We start from the raw sequence: 25,759 nt of genomic DNA, 5'->3' as shown, positions 1-25,759 counted from the left end.
CAATATAAAATACATTTGCAGTGCATTCAATTCCGCTTGGTGTCATGTTTTCAAAAGAAGTACATACAAATGCAGCACTAACGCTTTGGGCATTATCAACTTTGGAGGAGCAGTTACAAAACAGATAACATTTATTTTTGATAAAATAAAAGTTTAATTATTCTGTTTTGTATTTCATCGATAATTCACGCACCTTTTTCTTGAAGAACTAGCAATGCAATGCAAAACGATATAATGCATAAACAAGTCCAAGCATGATATTGACAGAGATTTCGTTTTAGTGTTTATGAGTCAGGATTATTGTGAGAAATGAAACAAGAAATTTGTACTTTTTTCTCAATTCTTTGAAATACTATTGTCTGGTTTTATCATAATACAATGAACAATGAGTTTTGGATATTAAGTACTTTATGTATTTATCTGATGATGACAAACATGGAATGCTGGTCTTTAAGCACAGTACTGTCTGTAGCGAGGTGCGGAATTTCAGTGTAATGCATGGTTTAATGTAATATGATTATTTGGTCCATATATTGGCATATTTAGATAATTATTATCAACCGATATGTGAATCACGTAATATACCCGACATCATATTAAAAATTTCACATGTGAATCACATTGCAAACCCGTGATATGAATCACATTTCATACCAGATGTGTAAATCACTTAACATACCCGATGTATAAAGTCACATTACCTACCCGCTGTTTGAATCACATCACATACCCAATATTTAAAACACATTACACAAACAATATGCAAATCACATATCCGATTTGTGAATTACATTATAAACGCGGTGGGTCAAATTGTATGCCTTATATTTGAATCACATTACATACTCCATATGCGAATCATATAAAAAAAAAACAACAACCGAGAATTGAATCGTTCCGTTATGAAAATGCTGTGTGACCTCGTTATGAATGACATCACATTTGCCAGCAGATACAACTTTGTTTGAAATATATATAGATAAAACGATATCCCATACAATGTATATAGATGATTATCATACTGATTTCCTGAATGTATGTTTAATTTGTAAATCATCGTGTCCTTTTACGGTGATACAATACCATTCAAGATGGTGCATACACTACCATTATACATGTACCTTGACAGCATAGAAAAACTGTAGCTGTACAGGAAGCGTTCGTTAATGAGTTAATCAACACAATACTTCATCTTTTGTTCCATTTCAACTGTAGACAAGTGCACGTGTTTTTTATACAATGACCAGGTGTAACATATATGATCTGCCATAGTTTTGCTGTGTATTAATTAATGTTAACAGATTTTGAGACTTGGCAGTTTTTTGCCTCTTCATTGGAGCATATGCAAGTGTCAAGCACACACACATACAGAACCTACATTATACTAAGACGGATATTATGTCTGCTATGTGATTGCAAGTTTCCATTTCATTCTGGTGTAAGAAAAAAATATCCTACCTTTAACATCGAAATTAAGTCATCCATATATCATATTTTATTATATTTGACATGGCATCAAAAGTTTAAAAAATGTTAAAGAACATGTACTAATGTTTACAATGTATACTGAAAAAAACCCGTAATATATTGGTTTGAAATGCATTGTTGTAAATTTGTATATCCCTTTTAAAACTATAACTGGTACAGTGCGAAATTATTGTCGGAAATCAATTTAATAGAATAAAAGGTACAAGTATACCCGTCATTGCATATCGCGGATATTAAGATTGAAAACTGAATATTATGCTCGCATGTTTACTATATTAGCTAATCCTCACTTTTATTTTGTTACAGACGGTGTCCATATCAGTTTCCGTTCTGACGCTGAGTGCTATTTCCGTGGAGAGGTGGTACGCCATTTGTTATCCGCTTGTATTTAAAAGCACGAAAAAACGCGCCAAAATAATCATCAGTGCTATATGGCTGTTTTCAATAGCTGTAGCAGTACCGGATTTAGTTGTTGCCAAGCTACATCCGTTCTTCAGCCCAGAATTCACCATTCTGTTGACGTCATGTAAACCGGGATGGTCTAACGGAAGCCAAACTGTGTACCAACTGGTCCTTTTGATAGTGCTCTACGTCGTACCTATGGTTCTTATGGGTTTTACGTACTCCCACATAGCTGTTGTTTTATGGAAGGGCAACATCCCGGGCGCCGTGGAGACAGGTAAAAAAAAATCCATTACTTATTCCATTTTTATTATACCATGATGATTAAACAAAATGCTTTACATATCATACAATATTATCAAATTATCAAGACATCCTGAAATATCATAATCTTATGTCGATGATTTGTTGAATTTAGTGCGAATGAATACATAATGCAACGAGTGAGTGTTACACCCGAGAGTATATATTCATCCTCGCAATAAGATGTGTCTGTGTTGTTAGTTAAGTATTACAACTTAACGTCTAATTGTTGTTAAAGATTGTTGATTGTTTCTGTAAAACGTCACTATACCTCTTATATCATGTTAATTTGCGGATATATCCTAGCAAAAGTAAAGATTTCGTAAAAGTGTAGAAGCTGGATGATAAATTTAATCAAGAGCACGTTGGCATACCTATCATCCAGTCTCATTAAACGGTCAAGGCTGACAGCTGCATAGAGTTATACCACATCAATCGATTCTGCGGTTCGTCATCAAATATATAATCTTTAGAGCAATAGAAAAATAGTTTCATTTTTAATTGAGGAATTTCTGACTGAGGTTACGAAAAGCAAGTTGAGAGGTAGAACTTTTACAGGTAAACTTTCATTTTATTTTACAAGTATGTAGCTTACAAATCACTACATACAATTTGGGTACAAAGGTTTCACACGAAAAAGAAAAGAAACGCGAAGCAAGGTGTTGCACCCCTTGCCATACAAGGTGCCATGTGTTCTTTACCCATCTCCCCCGTCAACAACCAAACCTAGAACGAAGGGTATCAGTTGTTGAGATAATTCAAGTTGTAAACCTTAACAGGGAAGTTATTGCCTAAGAAATTTTGAACTTTTTGCTTCAGTGTTAAACAGTCGTGCTACAGAGAAATGCTATGAGGCCTGTCCTCTGATTGATACACACCAATGTCAGCAAGTTTGGCGCTCTGCCTGATGTTCAAGCTTAATGAGATAACGTTTAGGACTGGTCAATTCATTAAAGGATGAACTTTAACAATTTCTGTATTTTATGGAGATATACATGTATATCGCAAAAAAGGAATGTACTTTAAATTAACCACCAAGCGGTTTATGGTGAATACATTCCATTCTTTTAATGTTATAGTTTTATAACATAAAAACTATTCATTCCATTGGTTCGCTATACACTTTGGAAATTCACTTTTATTGATGAACGCCATTCTCTAAGAAATTTCTACGCCGTTGCATCAATAATTCAAAACAGTCGTTACAAACGTCTACCTCAACGAAAATGATTACCACAAGAACATTTATGATAAGGATTATTATAAGTGTTAAGTGATCTGAAAGAGTATCATTACATCATGTGTAGGATATGGCATTTCATTATGACAACACTTAAATAGAGCAGTCATCATATGACCTCTGGTCTTGCATTGACGTTAAATCCAATTAAACTAACCTAAAAATTGTTTGCAACCTTCAAATCCATTAAAATACAATGTTCCTTTCATTTAGCAAACGTTTGGTAGTAGTGTCAATGTATGATTATCCCGGAAGATCTGTCCCTCCGGTAACGGCAACAAACAAATTATGTGTTCACGCCCCTGCAATATCTATTGCCGTTTACAGTTCATTTTAATTAGATTACAAGCTTCATGTAAGAAATGAAAATGAATATATATTACTTTACACATCGTAAAGGCGTAATTATTGTTGGAAGATATCTACATCCAAGTAAAATTTGAATACCCATTTCAGTTACAGACGAGAAGATAATAAAAAATATATTGAATGAATGTGTCTGATTATTTATGATGATAAATATTTATTATCCACTGCCTAGGAATAAACTATTCGCACTGGGTAATCTTTTGATTTTTTTGGCCATAAAGGTAAGTAAAGACATTAAAAACCCATATACTTCATTATAGTTTCACTCTGGGAATGGTCTGACATCAGAAGAAGCACTATTGATTTAATTGGTCGATTTTTTTTTCGCTTTCTTAAAAAAACAAAACAAAACAAACAACACTTAAGCGTCTACGTACTTCTATATGATTAGTTAAATGCAATTTGTGTTGAGTAAAATTAGGTAATAATCATTTTCTTTAAAAAAAAATTTTGGTATGAAAATGGCGACATAATGTCATGATCATTGATTCTTTTACCATGAACCAGTACCACTGCTGATGGTTAAGTTATATCATATTGGTGTAGCATGTTTCTGTCAATTAGGAGTAAATATCTTGACACTGAAAAAAGTAGTAGGTTATCTTCAGATGTTTTCAACTGTAAAATTCTATGTCTTTGTGCGATATAATTTCAGACGTGTTTTACATGGCTGATGAAGCAGAAGACGCTTACTCTCTCGGAACACCAGCTTTATTAGCTTTGTACTTTTCACGGTGGTTCTCTATGTTTTATTATCTTTGTTGTTTCCACGGGTCTCCATGCTTTATTATCTTTGTACTTTTCACGGGTCTCCATGCTTTATTATCTTTGTACTTTTCACGGGTCTCCATGCTTTATTATCTTTGTTCTTTTCACGGGTCTCCATACTTTATTTTCTTTATAATTTTCACGGGTCTCCATTCATTATTCTCTTTATACTTTTCACGGGTCTCCATTCTGTATTATCTTTGTACCTTTCACGGGTCTCAATGTTTTATTATCTTTGTACTTTTCACGGGTCTCCATGTTTTATTATCTTTTTCCTTTTCACGGGTCTTCAATCTTTATTATCTTTGTACTTTTCACGGGTCTCCATTCTTTATTATCTTTGTACCTTTCACGGGTCTTCAATCTTTATTATCTTTGTACTTTTCACGGGTCTCAATGCTTTATTCTCTTTATACTTTTCACGGGTCTCAACGCTTTGTTATCTTTGTACTTTTCACGGGTCTCCATGTTTTATTATCTTTGTACTTTTCACGGGTCTTCAATCTTTATTATCTTTATACTTTTCACGGGTCTTCAGTCTTTATTATCTTTATACTTTTCACGGGTCTTCAGTCTTTATTATCTTTATACTTTTCACGGGTCTTCAGTCTTTATTATCTTTGTACCTTTCACGGGTCTCCATTCTTTATTATCTTTGTAATTTTCACGGGTCTCCATGCTTTATTATCTTTGCTCTTTTCACGGGTCTCCATGCTTTATCACCTTTGTTCTTTTCACGGGTTTCCATGCTTTATTATCTTTGTACTTTTCCCGGGTCTCCTTGCTTTATTATCTTTGTACTTTTCCCGGGTCTCCTTGCTTTATTATCTTTGTACTTTTCAAGGGTCTCCATTCATTTTTCTCTTGTTCTTTTCACGGGTCTCCATTCTTTGTTATATTTGTACCTTTCACGGGTCTCAATGCTTTATTTTCTTTGTACTTTTCACGGATCTCAATGCTTTATTATCTGTGTACTTTTGACGGGTCCCCATGTTTTATTATCTTTGTACTTTTCACGAGTCTCCATGCTTTATTCTCTTTATACTTTTCACGAGTCTCCATGTTTTATTATCTTTGTACTTTTCCCGGGTCTCCATGTTTTATTCCCTTTGTACTTTCCATTGGTCTCCACGCAATTGTCTTTTTAACGCACACGTCGTTTATGTACACGAACTATTAAAAAGATACATTGAATTTGCGCGCATTACTCACAGAAAAGAGACCAAATGTACAAAATATATATTATATATATAAATATAGAAATGTTCACCTATGTTCTTATGCAATTGTACGCCTCAATTTAACAAGTACATGCACATACGATTTGTAAATTATTAATTATATAAAGAAATAGATTGATCAATTGCAGATGTTTGTGTGGTTCCTATGGCGTTGCAATAGGTTTGCACCAGCGCCATGCACTGCAGACAAATATGGCTATTACCGAACAGCAGCGTGAGAGTATGGCAGTCATATGTTGTAGCTACAAACGATTTGTTTTTCATGCATATCAATATTGTGGCATATACATATGTATATATATGTAGTATTTTTGTGGATAAATCGTATGGGAAAATGAATTTTCCCGATTTACTTCAGTATCACTTCTGCATGAGACAGAAATTGCACGCCTGTTTCGTAACATAACTTTGAAAGCTATTACGTGATGTATGCGCTATTTCAATCAGTTTAAAATTATATTGGTGATAAGTATCTCCACCAATTTCACTTGTACTTACTAACCAAAGTAAGTTGTAGAAAAGGTTCTTTGAAGGAACACAATAGTCAGAGATTTAGCAAATAGAATGACCTTTTAAGAAACAACAACACATTTTGGGATGATACACATGGAAAGTAAATAAAACTAAATTTCTAACGATGTATGCTTTTAGATTGCTATAGTATCGTGTCTGCATTTATATTTTCCTTGTATCTCAGATCTTTTGTCTAACGAGCGCAGTTGCTATTTTGTCCCAGCTTTGTTTTCAACTTAACATGGTATAAATTTAGTGGACACAGCATGCACAAATCACGTGCACGTTGTGTATTGCGGAATGTTGTGCGAACCTACAACTCTATCGTTGGAACATGTAACTGAGGCATTGTTCTTTTTTTATTTTGTTTATAATTCTTCTACAAAGAAACAATATATTTTAGATAACTTCGTTTTAGTTGAGTTGTGTCTGTCTACATTGCAGACATTTTGGCCTTTATGTGCACTGTGATATAATTTGGAGTGATTTTAGTTTCTTCTTCCATGTTTGATGTAAACGACCTCTTAACTTCAACTAACACTGCTCTTTATTTCAACTATAAACTCGCTTACCCGTTTGGGGTACTTACATTTACTTCAATGTCTCGTTTGCTTCTGTCTATTTTCCGTCACTCTCGTTTTTACTGATACAGATAAGGCTAACACTTGACCATACGTGCTAGTTCTAGACAAACATTTGGCGAGGCACTATTGTTTTGTTATTAATTTTCCATTTTTTATAAGAATAGACATTGTTTCGCATACATATACCAAATTGTATTTAGCGTTTTCAATAAATGTTGCTGAAAAAAAAGAAACTACTAGAAGGATGATAAATCAATTGTGAAGGTCCTGATTCAATATAGCAGTACTTTTATTTTGTACAGTCGCATCTGTGTAAAGCAAGATATTATATGGCCTAATGGATTTTCTTTCGAGGTCTTGAATGGTCACGAACCTCCTAAGTCATAAAAAGTGTGTCTGGAAATCCAGACGATACAGAATATACCTATTATTCAAGAGGAATGTTTCCTCAAAATGGTATGTTTGCTGCCGATTATCCCATCCTACACTATCCTAGGGATCATGCTACCAAGGACAGGGTAGTGACAGTCAACAGAATGACGTAAACAGACAAATCTAATATACCGTGATACCGTTAAATTGGAGCAACATATTCTCCTCCTCCTCCTCCTCCTCCGCAGCAGCAGCAGCAGTAGCAGCAGCAGCAGCGGTAACCTCAAAGTATGAGTTTCAAATCAGGAAATTACATAAGTATTAGGATGAAAATCAAATATTTTATTTCACTAACAATTCAACGAAGTCTATAATATACGTCTATATATTTAGCAGCAGCCAAATCGAATGCTCTGAATCAGAATGCATCTGCAAATCTACGAAATTGTGATATAAGCACACATCATCTCTAAAGTCGTTCATCGAAGCCTTGTTACATTAGAACGAAAGACTGACTGACGCCGATTCCACTTAAATTCCAATGTTTTCTAGATGTTTGGATTTTATCTTAAACAAAGAACATACTATATAGATATTTATCATGTTAAGGGGTGTAATTTATCTTAATGGTTTATTGTTTCAATTATAAACTAATATCCTCAGCGTACGTGCATATGCCTATATATCGTATACATGGTACTTGCAATGCGTTACATAATTGATATGTTGATAAGACAACATTTACAATTAGGTAATAATTTATCGTTTTACGTTCGTTTGTATCATACGCCGATTGATCTACATCCGATTAAGTGTTATTCAATGTAACATCGAATTGCACACTGCGACAATGATAGAACATAGTATGCACGCTTGTGATGTTGCGTAATTTCGGCCAATCAGTTTTGTCAGACAGTTTTTGTCATGTTGCGCGATAGCGCAATATGTTGTTTTAACAAAGATGAGGTAATTATGACGTTGTTGAGATAGTTATAGGATAAGATGCAATGCAATCAAAATGGCAAGAGATTATACCTTTAGATTTATTTGTTTTGGTTTTGAAACCAAAATGATGATATATAGCGAGCAAAGTTTATCAATATCGGTCGAGGTCGGATACTGGTCATTTTCGCTCTATATCATATCATATCAATAGAAACAAACTACTATAATTGTATGATATTTGAAACATGCACACAAGACTAGACATCCGTTCCATAGAACAACCGATAAATCCTAGACTGTATATATATATATAAGGATGCTACACAATTCAAAAACATAATTCTGCACAATAACACAGAGTGATCATATTGAATATTGGTAGTTTCAGATAATTCAATGTGATAACAACAGAACCGCTAGGCATAACAATGGGCATGGGACACTTAGTGAACAAAATCGCCAATTAATCAACGGCTTATTTGCCACATGTTTTACCTGTCAGAAGTCATAAAGAAAACGTATCCTAACCATTTGTGCAACAAAAGATAGGAATTTTAGGCTTCTGCTTGAGAACATGTCTGACTTGATGCATAATTCATGTGTCACGATTAGCTTTGCTACGGCCAGTGATTTAAGCCACATAATTTTGAAGATGTCGGGTGACTTGTGTATGACGTCACGTTATTGGTCATATAATGAAATTGAAACTTTTTATTTCACATTACATACCAGTTTCATATAGTCACATATTACACGTGTAAGGTTGGCATTATATTAATAACTTTATAACTGTTACTTACTTCAGATACCATGCGGAATTTAGCTATTTATTGTTTTCGTATAGGCATGCGCATACAACTTTTTCCGTAAATAAACAGAACAGATTCTTATCTGGTAATACACAGGCCATACTTATTGAGAGTTCAGTTGTCGTCTAGGATATGAAATAATAGGATAACAGACAAATATGAAAATGGTTATTGATGGGGAAACAGTAATAAGACACCGTCGTAGGATGTTGCGTGAGGGATTCCATCTACTTTTGACAGTCGTGCAGTCTGTCTGTCGGTCTGTCTTTCTAACATCACTATCCACGGGGGACTAAGTATATATACATCATCGTTGGAGATAGAAATGATATTTTGATGTTTTACATACATACTTTGTTAGCTTGGCAGATGTTCTGTCTCCGTAACCAAACTTCCCCTCTCTTCCTCCTTTATGATAAATAATACCTAGCTATATGTATTTTAAGATTAAAAAATATTGTATGTACATAAATAACCGCAATAGTCAGTTGACTATGCTTTTTCCAATGTATTCATTTCTAAATCCCGTTTTATATCTTGTTTGTGACGTCTTGGTGTGATAGCAAAAGATGACAGAAAGGTTACTATCTAATGACCTTGGTTTTAAGGTTTGATTTTAGCCTATGCATTTTTGTCTCTGTGCTTCATTCAAATGCTTAGATAAGTACATTTAAATATCTCACAGTCAAAAATATCAAAATCATACGATCTGGTTAAGCTGACTTTAATGTTTTTATTAGCATATCCCTATGGTCCTATACAGATAGCATTTTGGTTATTTCAAGCACTGTCAGCTTAATTGATTCACAGGGCAAAATTAAGCATTATGATAGTTTTAAAATCAATTAAAAAAAAACATTATTCAAATGATTGTACAGTATATTATGCATATGTCATAGGCTCACATAACTGTTTATAAGCATATACATGTTTCAATGAATGGTGTGTTTGTGAATGGGTTAATAGGATAACAGGCAAATATATGAAAACACTCCAATAACCACACCTACAAGCCAAAATGTGTGTACTTAAAATATCCGTCTGGAAACCAAACGACTTAACAGAAACGCACGGATACTGAAATCAATTATCCCAAAATGTTAAATCCATGTTTCGTATCATTTAAACAAAAATCTTCGTTTTTAAAATTGATTTAAAAATAAAACGAAATTACAATTAAACTTATTGCTTTTTAAAACATCTATACACGGTTTCTTCCAAATAGTCGAATGGAACTTAATACACCGTCAACAGCGGATTGGGTTCATCGCGTACCAACAATGCTTTGGTATTATTGCATATAATGAACAATTATCAGTAATATGTACTTGCTTGCCAAAAATTATAGCCTGTTGCTTGCCATTCGGTTATATGAGACAGACGTTGATCTTCATGCTCTCATACACGTTTACTAAAATATATTGGTTAATTTTTAGAAAGCCTATCCAACAAAAATCTAATTTTGGCAACATACATGTGAAAGGTGTTATCGTTTACAAAGCTAACCCCAATAAATTAATACATCATATATATATATATATATATTTATTATTATTATTATTGCTTGGGTTTAAAAAAAAAAGTTCTATGTTATAAGAAGCAATGGAGAGATTACGTATTCATTCGCACTCTTGGGCAAATGGATCGCATTTCAATGCAACCATTAATCAATCAAACTATACCATAACGTTTACGGTTCACATCAACAGAGAGCAAATGGAATATGATTTCATAGTCAGGCATCATAACAACTTAGGGAAATGTTTTGACACGGTAAGTGATAAGCCGTTTAGATGATTTATTCGGTTCTTATTTCTGGTTCCCCTCTGTGATTGCATTTCAAATACCTGTTTGTGGGCTATTGTTGTTGTATTCGTAAACATACCTTCCTCGTGAAATTTTCATCTAACACAAATGGACCAACACATAAATTGTATCACTGTCACGCTCGCATGTACGTATACTTATGCATATAGTAATATAAACGAAGGTATGTTGTATTTTATTTATATACGACGTAAGTATGATGGTAAGTTGTTGGAACGCAACCTAGAAAACTTAGTCACGTATTTTCCGGAAAGACACGAGGGGCTACGAAGGATGAAACTTGGTATAATGGCGCTGTTGCACGTTCAGGCCGTGAACGTTAAACAGATAGCCGACTGTGGTAAGTGTTTGGCCCTCGTTTATTATTCCCCATGTAGTTTAACCACTTATATGGTGTAATTTACCTGGTGAACACCGGTCAAGCATTCGTAGGTGGTGCGGTCCACTCATGCGTGACTGAATGTTATGTTCGTGTTTTAATCGTATTCATTAATATCTATTGGTCTTACTATGATGATAGTTGTGTGTTAGTTGTGTATAAAGTATCTGAGATCTTATTGTTATTGGTTATTGCATTATTTGTGCGCATGCATTAACAGATGGTACAGAGGCCTATAGGTGGCATATTAGTTATATATACTATTTATATATCATGGACCCGCACAAATTCTTATTTCTTAATTTGCTATGAATTCGAATAGCAGTTTATTCAGCATTTAGTGCATTCTAAGTGACTGAAATTATGTAATTATCCTTAATATTGTTATTCTTTTAGGAATTAGAATACTCAGTTTGTTAGGATTATAAAAGTATGGAAGCGCGTGGTTGAAATAAATCTATAATTAAGATATATGGAGTAAATTGGAATTGAATGGATTTTCGTGAATTTTTTTTATAGATTTTAAGCGTAAATTCTGTATGAATTTTCATCTTTTGCCAGCTTTTCATAATGGGGCAATGTGAGAAACAACTATAAATAGATCAGCCGATACATACGACTGATTAGACCATGCCAGGGTCTTTTTTGTGGACATCATAGCGGCGGTATAGTGTCTCCATGCCCAGTATCATCGTCTGATATGATATCACCACTGCTCTTGTGACGAGTAGCTGCTCCACCTTATAGAAGGTGATACTTGGATATATGTGTCGACACATTCGGATTGATATTTCTATATGGTGATGCTATTGTGTGAAATAACTGAGACCTCGGCTCATAGCTGGTGTTGATAAACATTTCTTCGTCCAGAGGAGTTATGAAAAAAGAGGAGTCCTCGAGGCATTTACCGATAGACTATATATATATTTGTGTTGGATGGGAGTGTGTGTGATATGTTAAATTAGGTTGTGTATTATCTATATAGATATTGTATAAATAAACTGGTATATAATGTATAGAATGCATTATGGTGTTGTCATTGCCGGATAAGGCTGCGTTGCTCGTTCCACAGTTACAATCACTGCAGGTATATTGGAGGACGTAAGATCCTTAAATATGGTTCACATCTTGTTTTCATTGAAAGATTTTGTTCAACGAAACAAACATAAGCCAATAAGATATTTTTCACGGCCAGCTACATTTCCCATTTTTCATTTGATTTTCTGTTAAACATATTTATTTGTCTGTTTACGTACCGCGAGATACATTTTGTAAGTTACTGTATGTTAAAGTCAGACAAACATATTTGGATATTGGGATAAGCAATCTTTGGGAATTAACCAATGCCCTTGTAATAAATGTGTAGTGGCAACACATTTAGTGCTCCGTGATCGGGACATACTAAGTCAACATGACAACTCGTCCATTGTCGTTAGTCTAGTAAGAACATTGTATGGCCAACATATGAATGGTAATTTAGTGTTGGCATTCAGACACGACATTTCAGTTCTCTGTTGGCTCCTAAAGCTGTTTTGAATGTTGTTAGGAAGCACGGTAAATGATGTCATTATCATCTCCAGGGATTAGATATATACCGTTCAGAAATGCGTTAATAGCACCACCTCGAGTACGTTCTTAGCCCCTTCCTTATTATGAGACGCAATTTCCGCAGCGTCCAGGGACGTGCTTTTCACTCTATAACGATATTTCCAGCCTCTACCGATTGCGTGTGCTAACGACAACATTAATTTTCAATAACATGACATTACGAGTTCTTGTACTAGAAAATGTGTTATAAATGGAAATTCGCCAACATGTTGTTTGAAATTTTTCTTCTCCCAAAATGAGACTTCACTAATTATGACTACCAATCTCCGAAGGTAAGGGAATATATTTTGACAGTCATTATATAAAAAGGATGCACAAACCAGCATGGTCATAACGATATGTTAATGTACCTAATTCTAAAACAACGAGGGCAAAATATCAACAAAATGAAAGCCTAGAAAAGGCAAACTTATTATAGGTGGAGATGCTCAGAAAGGAGAAACGTCCTTTTCCTCCTGGGCCATATGACACACGCCATGTGAATTTACATCAATATGGTAGTGACACGATTTAATTTTACTTTTTATTTTGTTGGCATCATTACTAATTTTGTTTCCTAGTTTTGAATGGATAAACTAGTATGGTATCATTCATGTATTTTCTTCTGGCGGAATCTATCGTTCTTTTTCTACTTTTTGTTTCACACGTGAAATATAGAAAATATCATTGTTGTTTATTACATCCGTTGGAACCAGTGAAACAAACACGTGTTATGATAAAAAAAAGTTAGCTTATCATCTATGAGTATGTTGAGTGAATCTCTGTAATAATTAATATATCAATTAAGACATGTTAGTAGACCTGTTTACAATATTCGCGCATCGGTGTTTTTCTCGTAAGTGTTATACACTTTATGATGCATGCTTGGTTCTAAGCTTAATGGTAGGGCACTTTTCGTCCTTGTTTTCTAATGTTTTTAACATTTGTGCTCCCGTACATCCAACAATTTCGTTTGATCAATTGTTGTATGTTTTGTAATTAGCTCTTTTGTTAAGGCAATGATTCTTAAAAGTTGTATTGTTAACATATTTTGAAGTAGAGTACATATTATAATGTATCATCACAGCACTGACACAAGGGCAATATAAAGAAGTAATTAATATGATTTTAACACACTTACTTGATTAATACTTTTCCATCAAGAGGATATTATATATTAGTTTCCCTTTATCTTGAACCTCACGGTCTCTGTTGTAGCTAATTCAATTCATCAAATGCCAAGACAATGGTTTCTCTAGCCGACAGCACCGGAACTTATTCCCCACAACTAGGATATATAACAGACATAACTTCTATCCCTGCATTATACAACATTATTATATCATCTATAAGATGAATACGAGTTTGAACGCACAATTAAACAAAGGAATAGAGAACAATACAAAGGAATTATTTCACTAATTTCTCGTTTGTGAGTCCAACGCTACAGTACATATAAACTATTTATGATGAAAACAAGAAAAGAGACAAAACATAAAAAAAATAATTCCTTCTTAATGAAAATAAACCTGTATTATTAAGCCATGTATTGATGACATCATTCTGGTAACATGTATCTATGAGAACGGCTATCGCTTCAGACGATCCGATCTGAACACGTGTAGGCACATTATTCGGAATTGCTTTTGTTTTGTAACTGGATATGAACCTGAAAACGCTGTTACACCCCAAACATTATAAGTTTTTACGCCGGTGCTTAACTGCACTTACATGTACTACGATACTAAACAAAGTTTTGTAATCTCTAAAATCGTATTTAGGAAATAGTTGCGACATTATTTTGCACATATTGATTACCATTATATCGAAATATCTTAATAAAGACTACAAAAGAAGTAAAAATACAGAAGTTTTAAATCACACAAATTTTACGTCAACCGTTCTCATTTACACAGCATATTTTTTATACAGTGACCGACTGTCTGTAGTCTATCGTAAAATTTCATCTTAAAGTTTGTAGAAAATTCCATTGATCTGCAGGTTTATATTTTACCACATAATGTGTTACAATCTAGATATACCGACTAAGTATGACTTGCCCTAACAGTTGTTTGTAGATAAATATCACGGTATTTATTAATATATTGCTGTTTCTGTAATATATTTCAGTAGATATTTTGCAATTTTTGTAGTGTCCGCTTTAAGTATTGGATTATTTCAAAACTAATATAAACATCATTGCATGTATTTGCATGCATTTATATAATTGAACAGGACTTTTTTCTCAGTAGTTTTAAAATGCTTTATTCTAACAGCAATATCAACTAAACCTTTTACACCTTTCGAATATGACTCTATAAGCATTAACATTATATTTTGATTTGAGAAACATATTTTGAGGGCACTCCATTGATTGGGTCAACGTATTTACCAAATTATTAAAATGTGATTTTACAACAATAACAAAACGTTTCTCGACATATTCATTAGAAATGATACCTTAGTGTATGTTTTCAGGACAATGTGTTTTTCGGCATAGCCGTATAATATTCTTTCGGCCCCGGATATGATGCGACAGGTGGCGTTACTGGTCAAGATGAAGTATGTGATTGGTCAATGTAGCGGTAAATGCAAAATGCAGATATGCAGTTAAAAACGAAACGAAGTTAAGATTGATTGCAAGCTGAATAAGTGGATTTATCTTTTCAAATGACACATCAATATAGTAATATTCCCGATTCAAGTGCTGAAACGTCTAAGTTGCTTAATTTATTACACCAGCAGTTTTATAACCACCAGTATCAAAACTATGCCGTTTATCTTTTTCGGCATAGCCGTATAATTTTCTTTTGGCCCCGAATATGACCCGGAAGGTGGCGTTACTGGTCAAGATGAAGTGTGTGATTGGTCAATGAAGCGGTAAATGCAAAATGCAGATATGCAGTTAAAGACGAAACAAATTAAGATTGAATTTCGATTCAAACATGTTTAATTGTCAAAAAGTACAAAGGGATTGGGCACAAGTTTTTGCAACTTATCAACGCTCTTTCACAAAACAAATAATAAATTAAAATATTTGACAAAATAAAGACTAAAGGTCACCCATTCATTTTTTTGTAACATTACTCTCCGATTTGTCGAAAGGCAGGAAGTACAGAACAAACAAATATCATGCATTTCAAAATCTATTACTTGCTTTTATAAACTTGTGCACATTTCTGAATATGATTAAATTAGTGTCTTGTAGATTGAATGTAAGCTGAATAAGTGGATGTATCTATTCAAATGATGCATCAATAAAATTATATTCCTGGTTCAAATGCAATCTTATTATCACCAAACATGATTCAAACTTATATAATTGTGTTATCCGTGCTGAAACGCATTTATTAATAAGTTCGTTAATTTATTTCACCTGCAGTTTTACATTATAACCATCAACATTAAAACTATGCCGTTTATCTTTTTTAAAGATATTTCTTGTTTTGAAGTGCCGGGGGTTCAAACGAGTAAACTGCCTCGCGGGGACCCCATGTCTATGTCGTACAAAGCGATAATTCGTACAATACGACTTCGTAAATACAGGAATAAATTAGGCAGTATTATATAGAGGCTCGGTAAGGGATTTCTCAAGTCTTCGTGAAATGCAGTATATCGTTAAATCCGACTTCGTAAAATGTGGAGTTTACTGTATGTGCATATTGCAGATGTCATAGCATTACTTTACTGTAAGTTCTAATGTTACATTCCAAGATACTCAAATCATATATGACTAGTTTGAAGGCATGTCACTTATTTCTACATCTTTATACCCTTGTCAAATGTACATGGCGAGCTCTGCCAGTTCTGATAAATGTATGATGAGGCTGTAGAACACATCAAACCGCGCTCTGACATTTCCCACTGTATGATAGAGGCCCCGAAGTGAAGACTTTTTCTGTTTAATTCTGTCTTGTACGTCTTCATCTTGCTCTGATTGAATTTATGGAGTTTTGCCGCAGTATATATGAGTTGCTCCTTCCCTGGTGAGTGATTTGTCAGTCTCTGAATACGACTGATGACACATTGGGTTAGATATGGCCTGAATCGCGGAAAAAAACCTAACGTAAACGAATAGGTATCTCAGACAATAATCATGTAGTATTAACCTGAACCTAAGGCTCGATGTGTTTAAGGAATGATAAACACACTTATCTCTAACATCGGTAGATATTTTTTCTCTATTGAAATAAAACATGTTCGACAGATCAAGTTTTAAAATTAATGAAAAACATGTGTAGAAAATAGTCCATTGATTTCTTTGAAGTATCTTTGTGATGATTAAATTGACAACGTACGCAAGGGCTCTACTGTTTTCAAAGTAGCGGGATTGCTCAGCTAAATATTGTCTGGATTGTTTATTTGTTTTCCTTTGAGATGCGTATATGTGACCTTAGTGATGTAGCTATAAAGATTATTATGTCTGAGATGTTAGATCTGCTAGTACCACTTTCATCACTCATTATTGTGATAGAAGCAAAACTTTATTTAATGATGTGCACAGAAAAGATCAATCTATTGGAAAGTATCTTATAGTCAATGATCAATGTTGTCATGAAATAGCTTTTGGCGGCTGTGCTGTATATTTCCCCATCAGCAGTTGATATCTTTGTTACATATCAAGCCATTTCGTATTAGCTACGAGCAGTCAATGCTATCATTATGTTCGGAAAACATCTATGTTACTGTCGTGGAATGAAAATATCACAAAGAATTTTGAATTGTCATCCTTATTATAAGGTATACTTTTAAGCTTCACTTGCTGGTTGCATTGAGGGTTAATATTGAATAAACGGCTTATGCAGAAAGTCTTCAGTGTTTTTCATCTCTAGTTAATGAAAGATATATACAACCTGCATGGAAAAGCAAATTTCTCTTTCAAATTTATTTTATAATGCAATGAAAAGAAATCACAAAATTACTTTTTTTTGAAGATGAAATTGAACACTTTTTACTAAGATCTCACATGAGGTATTGCACATTTCTAGAAGCCTCTCTTCGATTTACATTTTGGATAATGTTAACGTTAATAATATCTAACATAATTGAATAGCCACGGTCCTGAACAGGTAAGTTTGGTCACATGTCCTAACACACGGTTTCTTTCAGTCTGTGGTTTCCTACTATCCAGACCAACAAAAGTGAGTGTTGGGTGTTGTTACAACCTGTTTCATAATTGCGGAGAAACTAGTTAGGCAAACTGAAATTAAAAAATAATTTTTTTTTTTTGCATATATTTTCTACCGGGATTTCTTGTTTGCGTTGGTTTCGTCCACCACATTAGCTTAAAGATATATGATATGTGATAACTAACTGATTTGCGGTACTATGGTTTCATTGTAACACATTTCCTCTACTTTGTTAAACTCATGTACACGTCGGTGAAAGAGAATTAGCATGTGCAAGTAGAAACTATTTGTTGTATTAACAGATAAACATGACGATCCCACGTAATTGTTTGCGTGTCTGAGAGGATATTGCGAGAGAAGCCATAGCCGTCCCTTTCTTTTATCACGCCTTAGCTAACAGTTTTATAGACGTCTGCCACATTTAAGCATTTGTGTGGTTGTCGTGAAACTAATGAAGTCTAGACATAATAGCTTGGTATGAAACTGGCAACTGGCTGATACAATGATCCCATTAAGCTCGTAAACGACACACCATGTCTTTTCAATTCGGTTATTGCGCTGTATAAAATGATCTTTTCTTATAATATTTCATGAGTTGGTCAATGGTTAACATCCTCGTGCCTTTTTAACGAATTTTGAAACTTATGGATTTGGTTTAGGTATGGAAAATACATGGTGCCATAATGTATCCTATTAATTACTCTGGTATATGAAACAAGGTATTTTTTATGCAGATTTGCTCGAACAAATCAGGGTTGTATACATTATGCATAAACAACTGCTTTTCTGATAGGTTTTTAACGACATGCCGTAAGCACTGTCGTAAATCATCCACATGTTTGATTATTTGTAGCAACCATTGATGATAGAATTATTTCATGGACGACTTCAAATGTGTCTTGCAGAATAATTTCCATTCATGCCTGAAATATAAACCAAAAGTATAATTGCAGTTATCATCAGCATAATATTGAACCCATTGATACCGTAAGCTTACTACTGAAAACAAATATAAACCGAACTGGGCACTTTCCGTATAATTAAAATCATCAAAAATCTTTTTTTTAACAATATAAATATGATCATGAAGCATATGCTGTCTTTTGTTGTATTTGTTTTCATTTTGAAACTTTTATTGAGCACACTTTTGTAGGCCCGAATGTAGAGGAAATGAAAACAAAATTCTTCCCAAAGAAAACAACCCTAATCGAGCAGTAGATCATCAGTACAATTTCCTGTTCTTGATGGAACCAAGCCCATGTCATTTTAATTTGTGCCATTCATTCACTTTATAGAATGGCATATTTTACAGTTGACACTAGCTATAATATATATCTAACAATGACAGTTGACACTAGTAATATAATATATATTAACATTGGCATTTTACAATTGACACTAGCTATAGTAAATATCTAACACTGACAGTTTTGCATGTGACACTAGCTATAGTATATACAGTATCTAACACTGACAGTTTACAGGTGTCACCAGCTATACTTTATATCTTACACTGACAGTTTACAGTTGATACTAGCTATAGTATATAGCTTACACTGACAGTTCACAGGTGAAACTAGCTATAGTACATTCATTACACTGGCAGTTGATACTAGCTAGGATATATATCTTACAATGACAGGTGACACTAGCTTTACTATATATCTAACATTGACAGTTTACAGGTGACAGTAGTTAAAGTTAATATCTTACACTGACAGTTGACACTAGCTATAGTGTATATTTAACACTGACAGTTTACTTACCTATTGCTGTGTAGTGTACACTTTGAATAATACCTGTGAACATGGGAAGTGTACATAGAACATAACTCACACTATTTACACGTGTTCTAGCACTCTTGTAATAGTTAAGACACATAATACCTCTGGTCTAACTAGCGATGTGGTTGTTTCAATACCTGTCTGCTGAGTCAGTCTGAGATTTGTGTTTGTTTAACAATAGTCGATTCTATGTCTACGTAACACATATACAATTATCTGTTATTAGACAATATGACGGACTATAAATATAGATATGTATTTTATAAAGATTCAAACAATGGTTCATTATGTAAATATACCACAATCAGAAAAGGTAGGTCTCATAAGTTTATTTACCAATCAATTTCGTACTAGTAAATATTATGTTATTCTCTTACGAATCAAAGGATCCTGAGTGTAACCTTAACTCGTTAAAATGACAACAATGGTTTGTCAGTTGGCTGAATCAAGGAGTACAATAACACGTAGAAGTATTTCCATTTTTTAGGAATCCGCCAAGGCTCTCCATAACAAAAACCAAATGCCGACTTGAAACATCAGAATTTCACAAACATCTGTTGGCGGATTCTCTCTGCGTTGTTAGGTTCTTTCAGCATTTGATGAAAAAAAAAAAAAAAAACAAAAAAACACAGATTGTAATCTTCCAACTGAAGAAATGTCAGAAACTTTCTTAAAACTACATTATACAATCGGAAGATTTTGTGGTTCAGTGCAAAGTGCTTAACGGCTTGTAATCGGTATTTTCTGGACAAATATTTTGTATACATAGAATAGCAGTGATATCATTGAATTATTTGTTTGATAAATCTACATTTGCAACCAATAATGCCCCCTACATGTCGCTGGGAATGGATTTCTCTGTTGTTAAGACATATCTGACAATCAGAAGGATTCTCTACCGGTGAAAGAAACACCGAAGTCAAGACACGATATAGGCGTTATCGGTGCCGATAATTGTATATATTGTTTTACTTTTAAAGTGTAAAGTGTGTGTGGAAATTACAATGGCATTTATCTGTTTCGGTTAAAGATGCATAAAGCTCACAGCAATGTTACTTATTTCGTAAAAACCTTTATAGACATTTAAAACTAAAATCAATTAGCTACATCGCTTTATTCTTAATTGATAAGACTCGGAGCAATTTAGCATTCCGATATGATTGTTACTTTTAATGGATATAGGAAATTATCCTAGAGGAAAAGGATAGATATAATTTGTTTCAAAGCACCTTAGGGTATTCAACGGAATGATAAATCGTCAGACACATATCAGAGGAATGGCTTTGGTTGATAACGGTAAAGAGTCTAATTATGCACATCTTGAATAAGAGCCATACTAAAGGCCACATTACCGAGGTTATCTACGACGTTTAAGTCTTAACTGCTTGCATTACGTACGATGTATTATGAAAAGAAATTGACGTTTTACTAATGCAATTATGTACGTATGACAATTTGCTTTCTGCTAATTATTACACATACCCATTCATTGTTGTGAAAAGGACACGTTATATAATTACAAAGTAAGTAAAATTTACATAATTCTATGGCATTCGCTTGACTAATTGAAAACAGGACGTGAGAATTACGAAGTGTTAGCGACACTGTACTTTGAGCTTAAAAACTATGATAATAGTGCAAAAAGTAAAGGGAGAAAAATATGTGTTCGGCGATTGACGCTTCGTTTGCTTTACCATCTGCAAAGTATGTTCAGGACAAATTGGTATGAACATTTTGTAAAGTGCTAATCTGAGTTGGGACAATAAAAATACCGGTGTGGGAAACCATCATTAATGACGTGCCAAATTATATCTCACAATGATGAAATGACGATATCGGCCATAATCCTTTCTCATTAACATATCCAACCTACATCGTTTGAAACACTGTGTATAGTTTGTCTGTCGTCAAAGTAGTAAAATATCGATTTAACTTCGAAAAGTTAGACCGTGAACTGTAAATAGTTATGCTACTATTGAGAAATGGAAAATTCACAAAAGCGAAGATGAAGGTTTCATGCTAATTACACACCTCAGTGATAATTTTCTCTGTTGATATTGTAACAACGTTATGACCGAGGTCAGATTATGTTGCTAATGCATATTCTGAAGTCCTTGGTTTCAAGTTCACATTTTCTAACGGTTTTTGTTGTCGTTCTAATAAACTTCTTTTATGAACAGATCTCCATAAGACAACAAAATAATAAAATATGCCGCTTTCAAATACAACGTATGTCCCAACATATTTTCTACAATACAATACATGTAAGTAATGCTGTTGGCCTGGAATAAGCTTGGAGTTGGATAAGGCTATGGTAACTATTGAATAGGAATAGAGGGGAGGATTTGAGATTACCATTTGATACGCATTGTATACCGGTTTGGTTTGGTTTGGGTTATTATTTGTATAACGTCCCATTAACAGCTAAGGTCATTTAAGGACGGCCTCCCGTGCGTGCGACATGCATGCGTGTGGTGAGTGCGTATGTGTGTTTTGGGAGGCTGCGGCATGTTCGTGTTAAGTCTCCTTGTGATAGGCCGGGACTTTTGCCGATTTATAGTGCTACCTCACTGAAGCATACTGCCGAAGACACCCATCAGGACACCCCAACCGGTCACATTATACTGTATGCCGGTATTACAGGTGCTCTATAAAGGTGCGAGCTATATTAAACATAATATTTGTTTCTAGTCATGCTTAGCGTTCAGCTTTTTTGGGATGGGACGGATGGTTCATCTGTTGTCAGCAAAAATGTGACCGGGTGTGGTGTCATCGCCAGTTTGCTGCAGTGAGATAGCAGTATCAGGCGCCATCTGTTCTGGGCAACCACACGGAGACAAACATGAACATACAGCAGCCTCTCAAACCGCACATACTCAACACACACATGCATCTCACACACAGGAAAGGTCTTCCTTATATCACAATAGCTGTTGATAGGAATACAGCAATAGAAAACCATATTTTCTATCGGACATCTACACAAACAGTTGTCTCAATATGGTTATTCATTGATTATATAACAAATAGGGTTTGCGTAAAAACATAAATGTACAGAACATTGTTATCATATAAAAAGAAAACTCTTCCAGAAAGATATAATAAATTAAAAACAGCAATTGAATCGATTAAGCTAACATTGTTATTTCCGGCAGATCTGGGGGACGTATGCATTCATAAAATCATCATATGTACTACCATTTGCATTTATAGTGTCCTAGTGGGCCGTTGTTACATTTGTCCCAGGAACGAAAGCATTTTAGACAGCTGACTATGAGACATCAACTTCAATTTCGCGGTCCAAAACCAATTATGATGAAAGCTGTTGCATTTAATGAACTTAAGTGCTTTTGCCATCAATCTGTCAGGTTAAGAAAACAAAACAACCCCCCCCCCCCCCCCCCCCCCCCAAAAAAAACAAACAACAACTGGTTGAACCTTTGAAAACAAGTTTACATATATATTGTTAGTTACGAATTCGCAATGCAGTTGTCGAACAGGCGTTGTGCTTGTAAAGTATCCAAAATACAATGTATGTAAGTACAGAGCTATTTGTGTGTATTGACTAGATAAATATCATATTCATCCAGCAAAATAAGCTCTTTGATGAATTGAAAGGCATGCCGTTAAGACATTGTAATCATTTTCTATATTGATTCAAATGTTAACGAGATAACATCAAAAAGTCGAGTATTATATCTTGAAATTAAATTTCACTACGTAGGTGGCGTCATAGGAAACTACGACCATTTTCTGGAATTAACTCTGCTTGTTTTACTGCATTTTCGAGATATTAGCTGCGTAATGATATATGTTATGTGATACATGTATATGCATTTGTTATTAACAATACTCTCTTTAAAATGTGCAATCGTAGAAACCTAATGTAGGCTTAATATGAACGACATTATCAATTTGAACCTAATAGTCCTTTGATACATCTGTTAAGCATCAGATGTGTACAGTTTAAAACTAACCATAAACACTTTTGTTGCTTTCCACATGGTATATAGATTCATTGATATTTTTTGGTCTGTAATTTGCAGTTCTTTACATTTGGCTAGTTTTGAGATTAACACAGTAGCACGCAAGCACGTATTGACCATCGAAATCCCTATCCGCATTTTCCTTTAGAATGCATCTAGGTCAAACATATCTTCATGTCAACCGCATATTCACATTGTGGACGGCGCCAGCAGCTTGATTCTGCCGTAGTTTGATTCCTATTACAGCTAGATATAATATAATATTGTATGTGCATTATCCTCTTTATTGCTTCGATCTCATTTCTATTCAATTTTACGGTTATTGTCTTTTGTCTGTGATGTGATTGAAGAAACATCATACACGACGTGTTTATGTCTAAAATACCACTATTTCATGGAGTTTCAGTTTTCTTTCGTTCCGCAAATTTGATCACCAAGAAAGCCACGTGGTATGATTTCAATTTTTATTACTTTTTATCATGGCATAAGGTCATATTCTTTTTTTAAAACTCGAATGACTATTTATTTTGGGTGCCATCTGAAAGCTCTACGATTATGACTGAACTGTTTTTTTTTTTACACATAACATACATTAACTGACATAAGAGTTTTGCTCAATATACTTTAAAGAAGAATAATGTGTTTTACTTTTCAAACTCAAATTAGCATTGTATTTTTGGGGTATTTATTATACTGATTTCGTCATATCAATATAATGTTATGCAAATAGGTATTGATGGCAGATATACATGCTTCCTTTACAGTTTATCCCATATGCTGTTTCGTGTCAATTCCATTATAACAACCGTACGTGAAATCATTTTACTACTTAAGAAGCGAGAACAACTTATTGTGTACATGCTGAGTCGTGGTCTTCTATTGAAGCTATGTTGATTTAGGTTGTTTACGAGTTATAAGTTCATTCGCTCTTCGCACGACAAACGTACTTGGAGCCATTTTTATTGACGTAACGAAATTGCAGACTCAGATATCTTATAGATATGCATTTAGCATGCGGATGAGTTTGAGTTTGGAATGCTTTTCGAGTAGATAAGCATATAAGATAAATCTTATATGATTTTGTTGGCATATGACCAAGATTTAAAAAAAAACTTTTCAATTGTGAAAGTAATTCAAGCTTTAGTTTAAAAAAGTAATATATTCAATTATCATTTTGGTCTTGTAAGCTTTACAAAATATGACTACATTGTCAAGTTTAATCTCTTTGTTTAAAACTTATTGATTTTTTAGCGAAAGTATTGTGCATTTTATGAAATATCTATATATTTCAAAGGATTATATAATTTCTTATCTTTTTGTAAATTGTTAGAACTTATTCTAAAATTTATAGTAATCAAGACGTAGCTATTGAATCCAAATGTTGTGTGCAAGTAATACATTAATTGCTGTTATATAAAGAAGCTTTATAATTTCAAAACAATTCACATCCAGGAATGTATATACAGGAATGCACATATGAAGTTCAAAAAACAAAAATACCTCTCAACACATTTACTACAAAGTTAACCGCTCATCAATTACACGAACCCACATGTTCTCGTGGTTTTGATCGTGGAAGCTTTTTCACTAATTAGCTCCCCTGGGGTGTTACGTAATGGCAATGAATAATGGACGCGTTGAAGCACGTGTTGATGCATCTGTCAAGCTCAGGGAATTACCGAGTGAGATGTCTATATAGACATGTCTGCTTTGTTGATGTAAGCATGTCTCCCTGACTCTAACTACTCGTAGTTAGTAATACCTTAGAACCCATATGCATTATCCAAAAAACAAACTCAGCATTATATTCGGGAATAACCCAAAAGCTCAAAATAATTGAATGAGTTCTGTAGACAGAATATAATACATCGGTGTCGGTCCAAATGCTTTTAATTACATGTTACATATTCATTAAGTAAACACAAATTATGCAAAATGTACGATTGCAATAAACATACCAAGTACGTATGAACCTTGTAGTATTTAAACATTGTTAGGGCTAATTTGAACCTGTTAAATCGTAGTATAACCGT

At 34.0% G+C, this 25,759-nt stretch overlaps 1 protein-coding gene across 1 annotated transcript in view; it reads left to right on the top strand.

Moving 5' to 3' along the window:
• The window catches only part of LOC117325901 (orexin receptor type 2-like), a 68,437-nt gene that overhangs the window by 30,160 nt on the left and 12,518 nt on the right, over positions 1 to 25,759 (top strand). Inside the window, exon 2 of the mRNA XM_033882405.1 lies at positions 1,795 to 2,167. Coding sequence (XP_033738296.1) covers positions 1,795 to 2,167 — 373 coding nt within the window. The remainder of the gene's footprint in view (positions 1 to 1,794; positions 2,168 to 25,759) is intronic.

The sequence above is a fragment of the Pecten maximus genome, chromosome 4, assembly GCF_902652985.1.
Source record: "Pecten maximus chromosome 4, xPecMax1.1, whole genome shotgun sequence".
Classification (NCBI taxonomy): Eukaryota; Metazoa; Mollusca; class Bivalvia; order Pectinida; family Pectinidae; genus Pecten; species Pecten maximus.
This window is presented reverse-complemented; position numbering and strand designations above follow the sequence as displayed.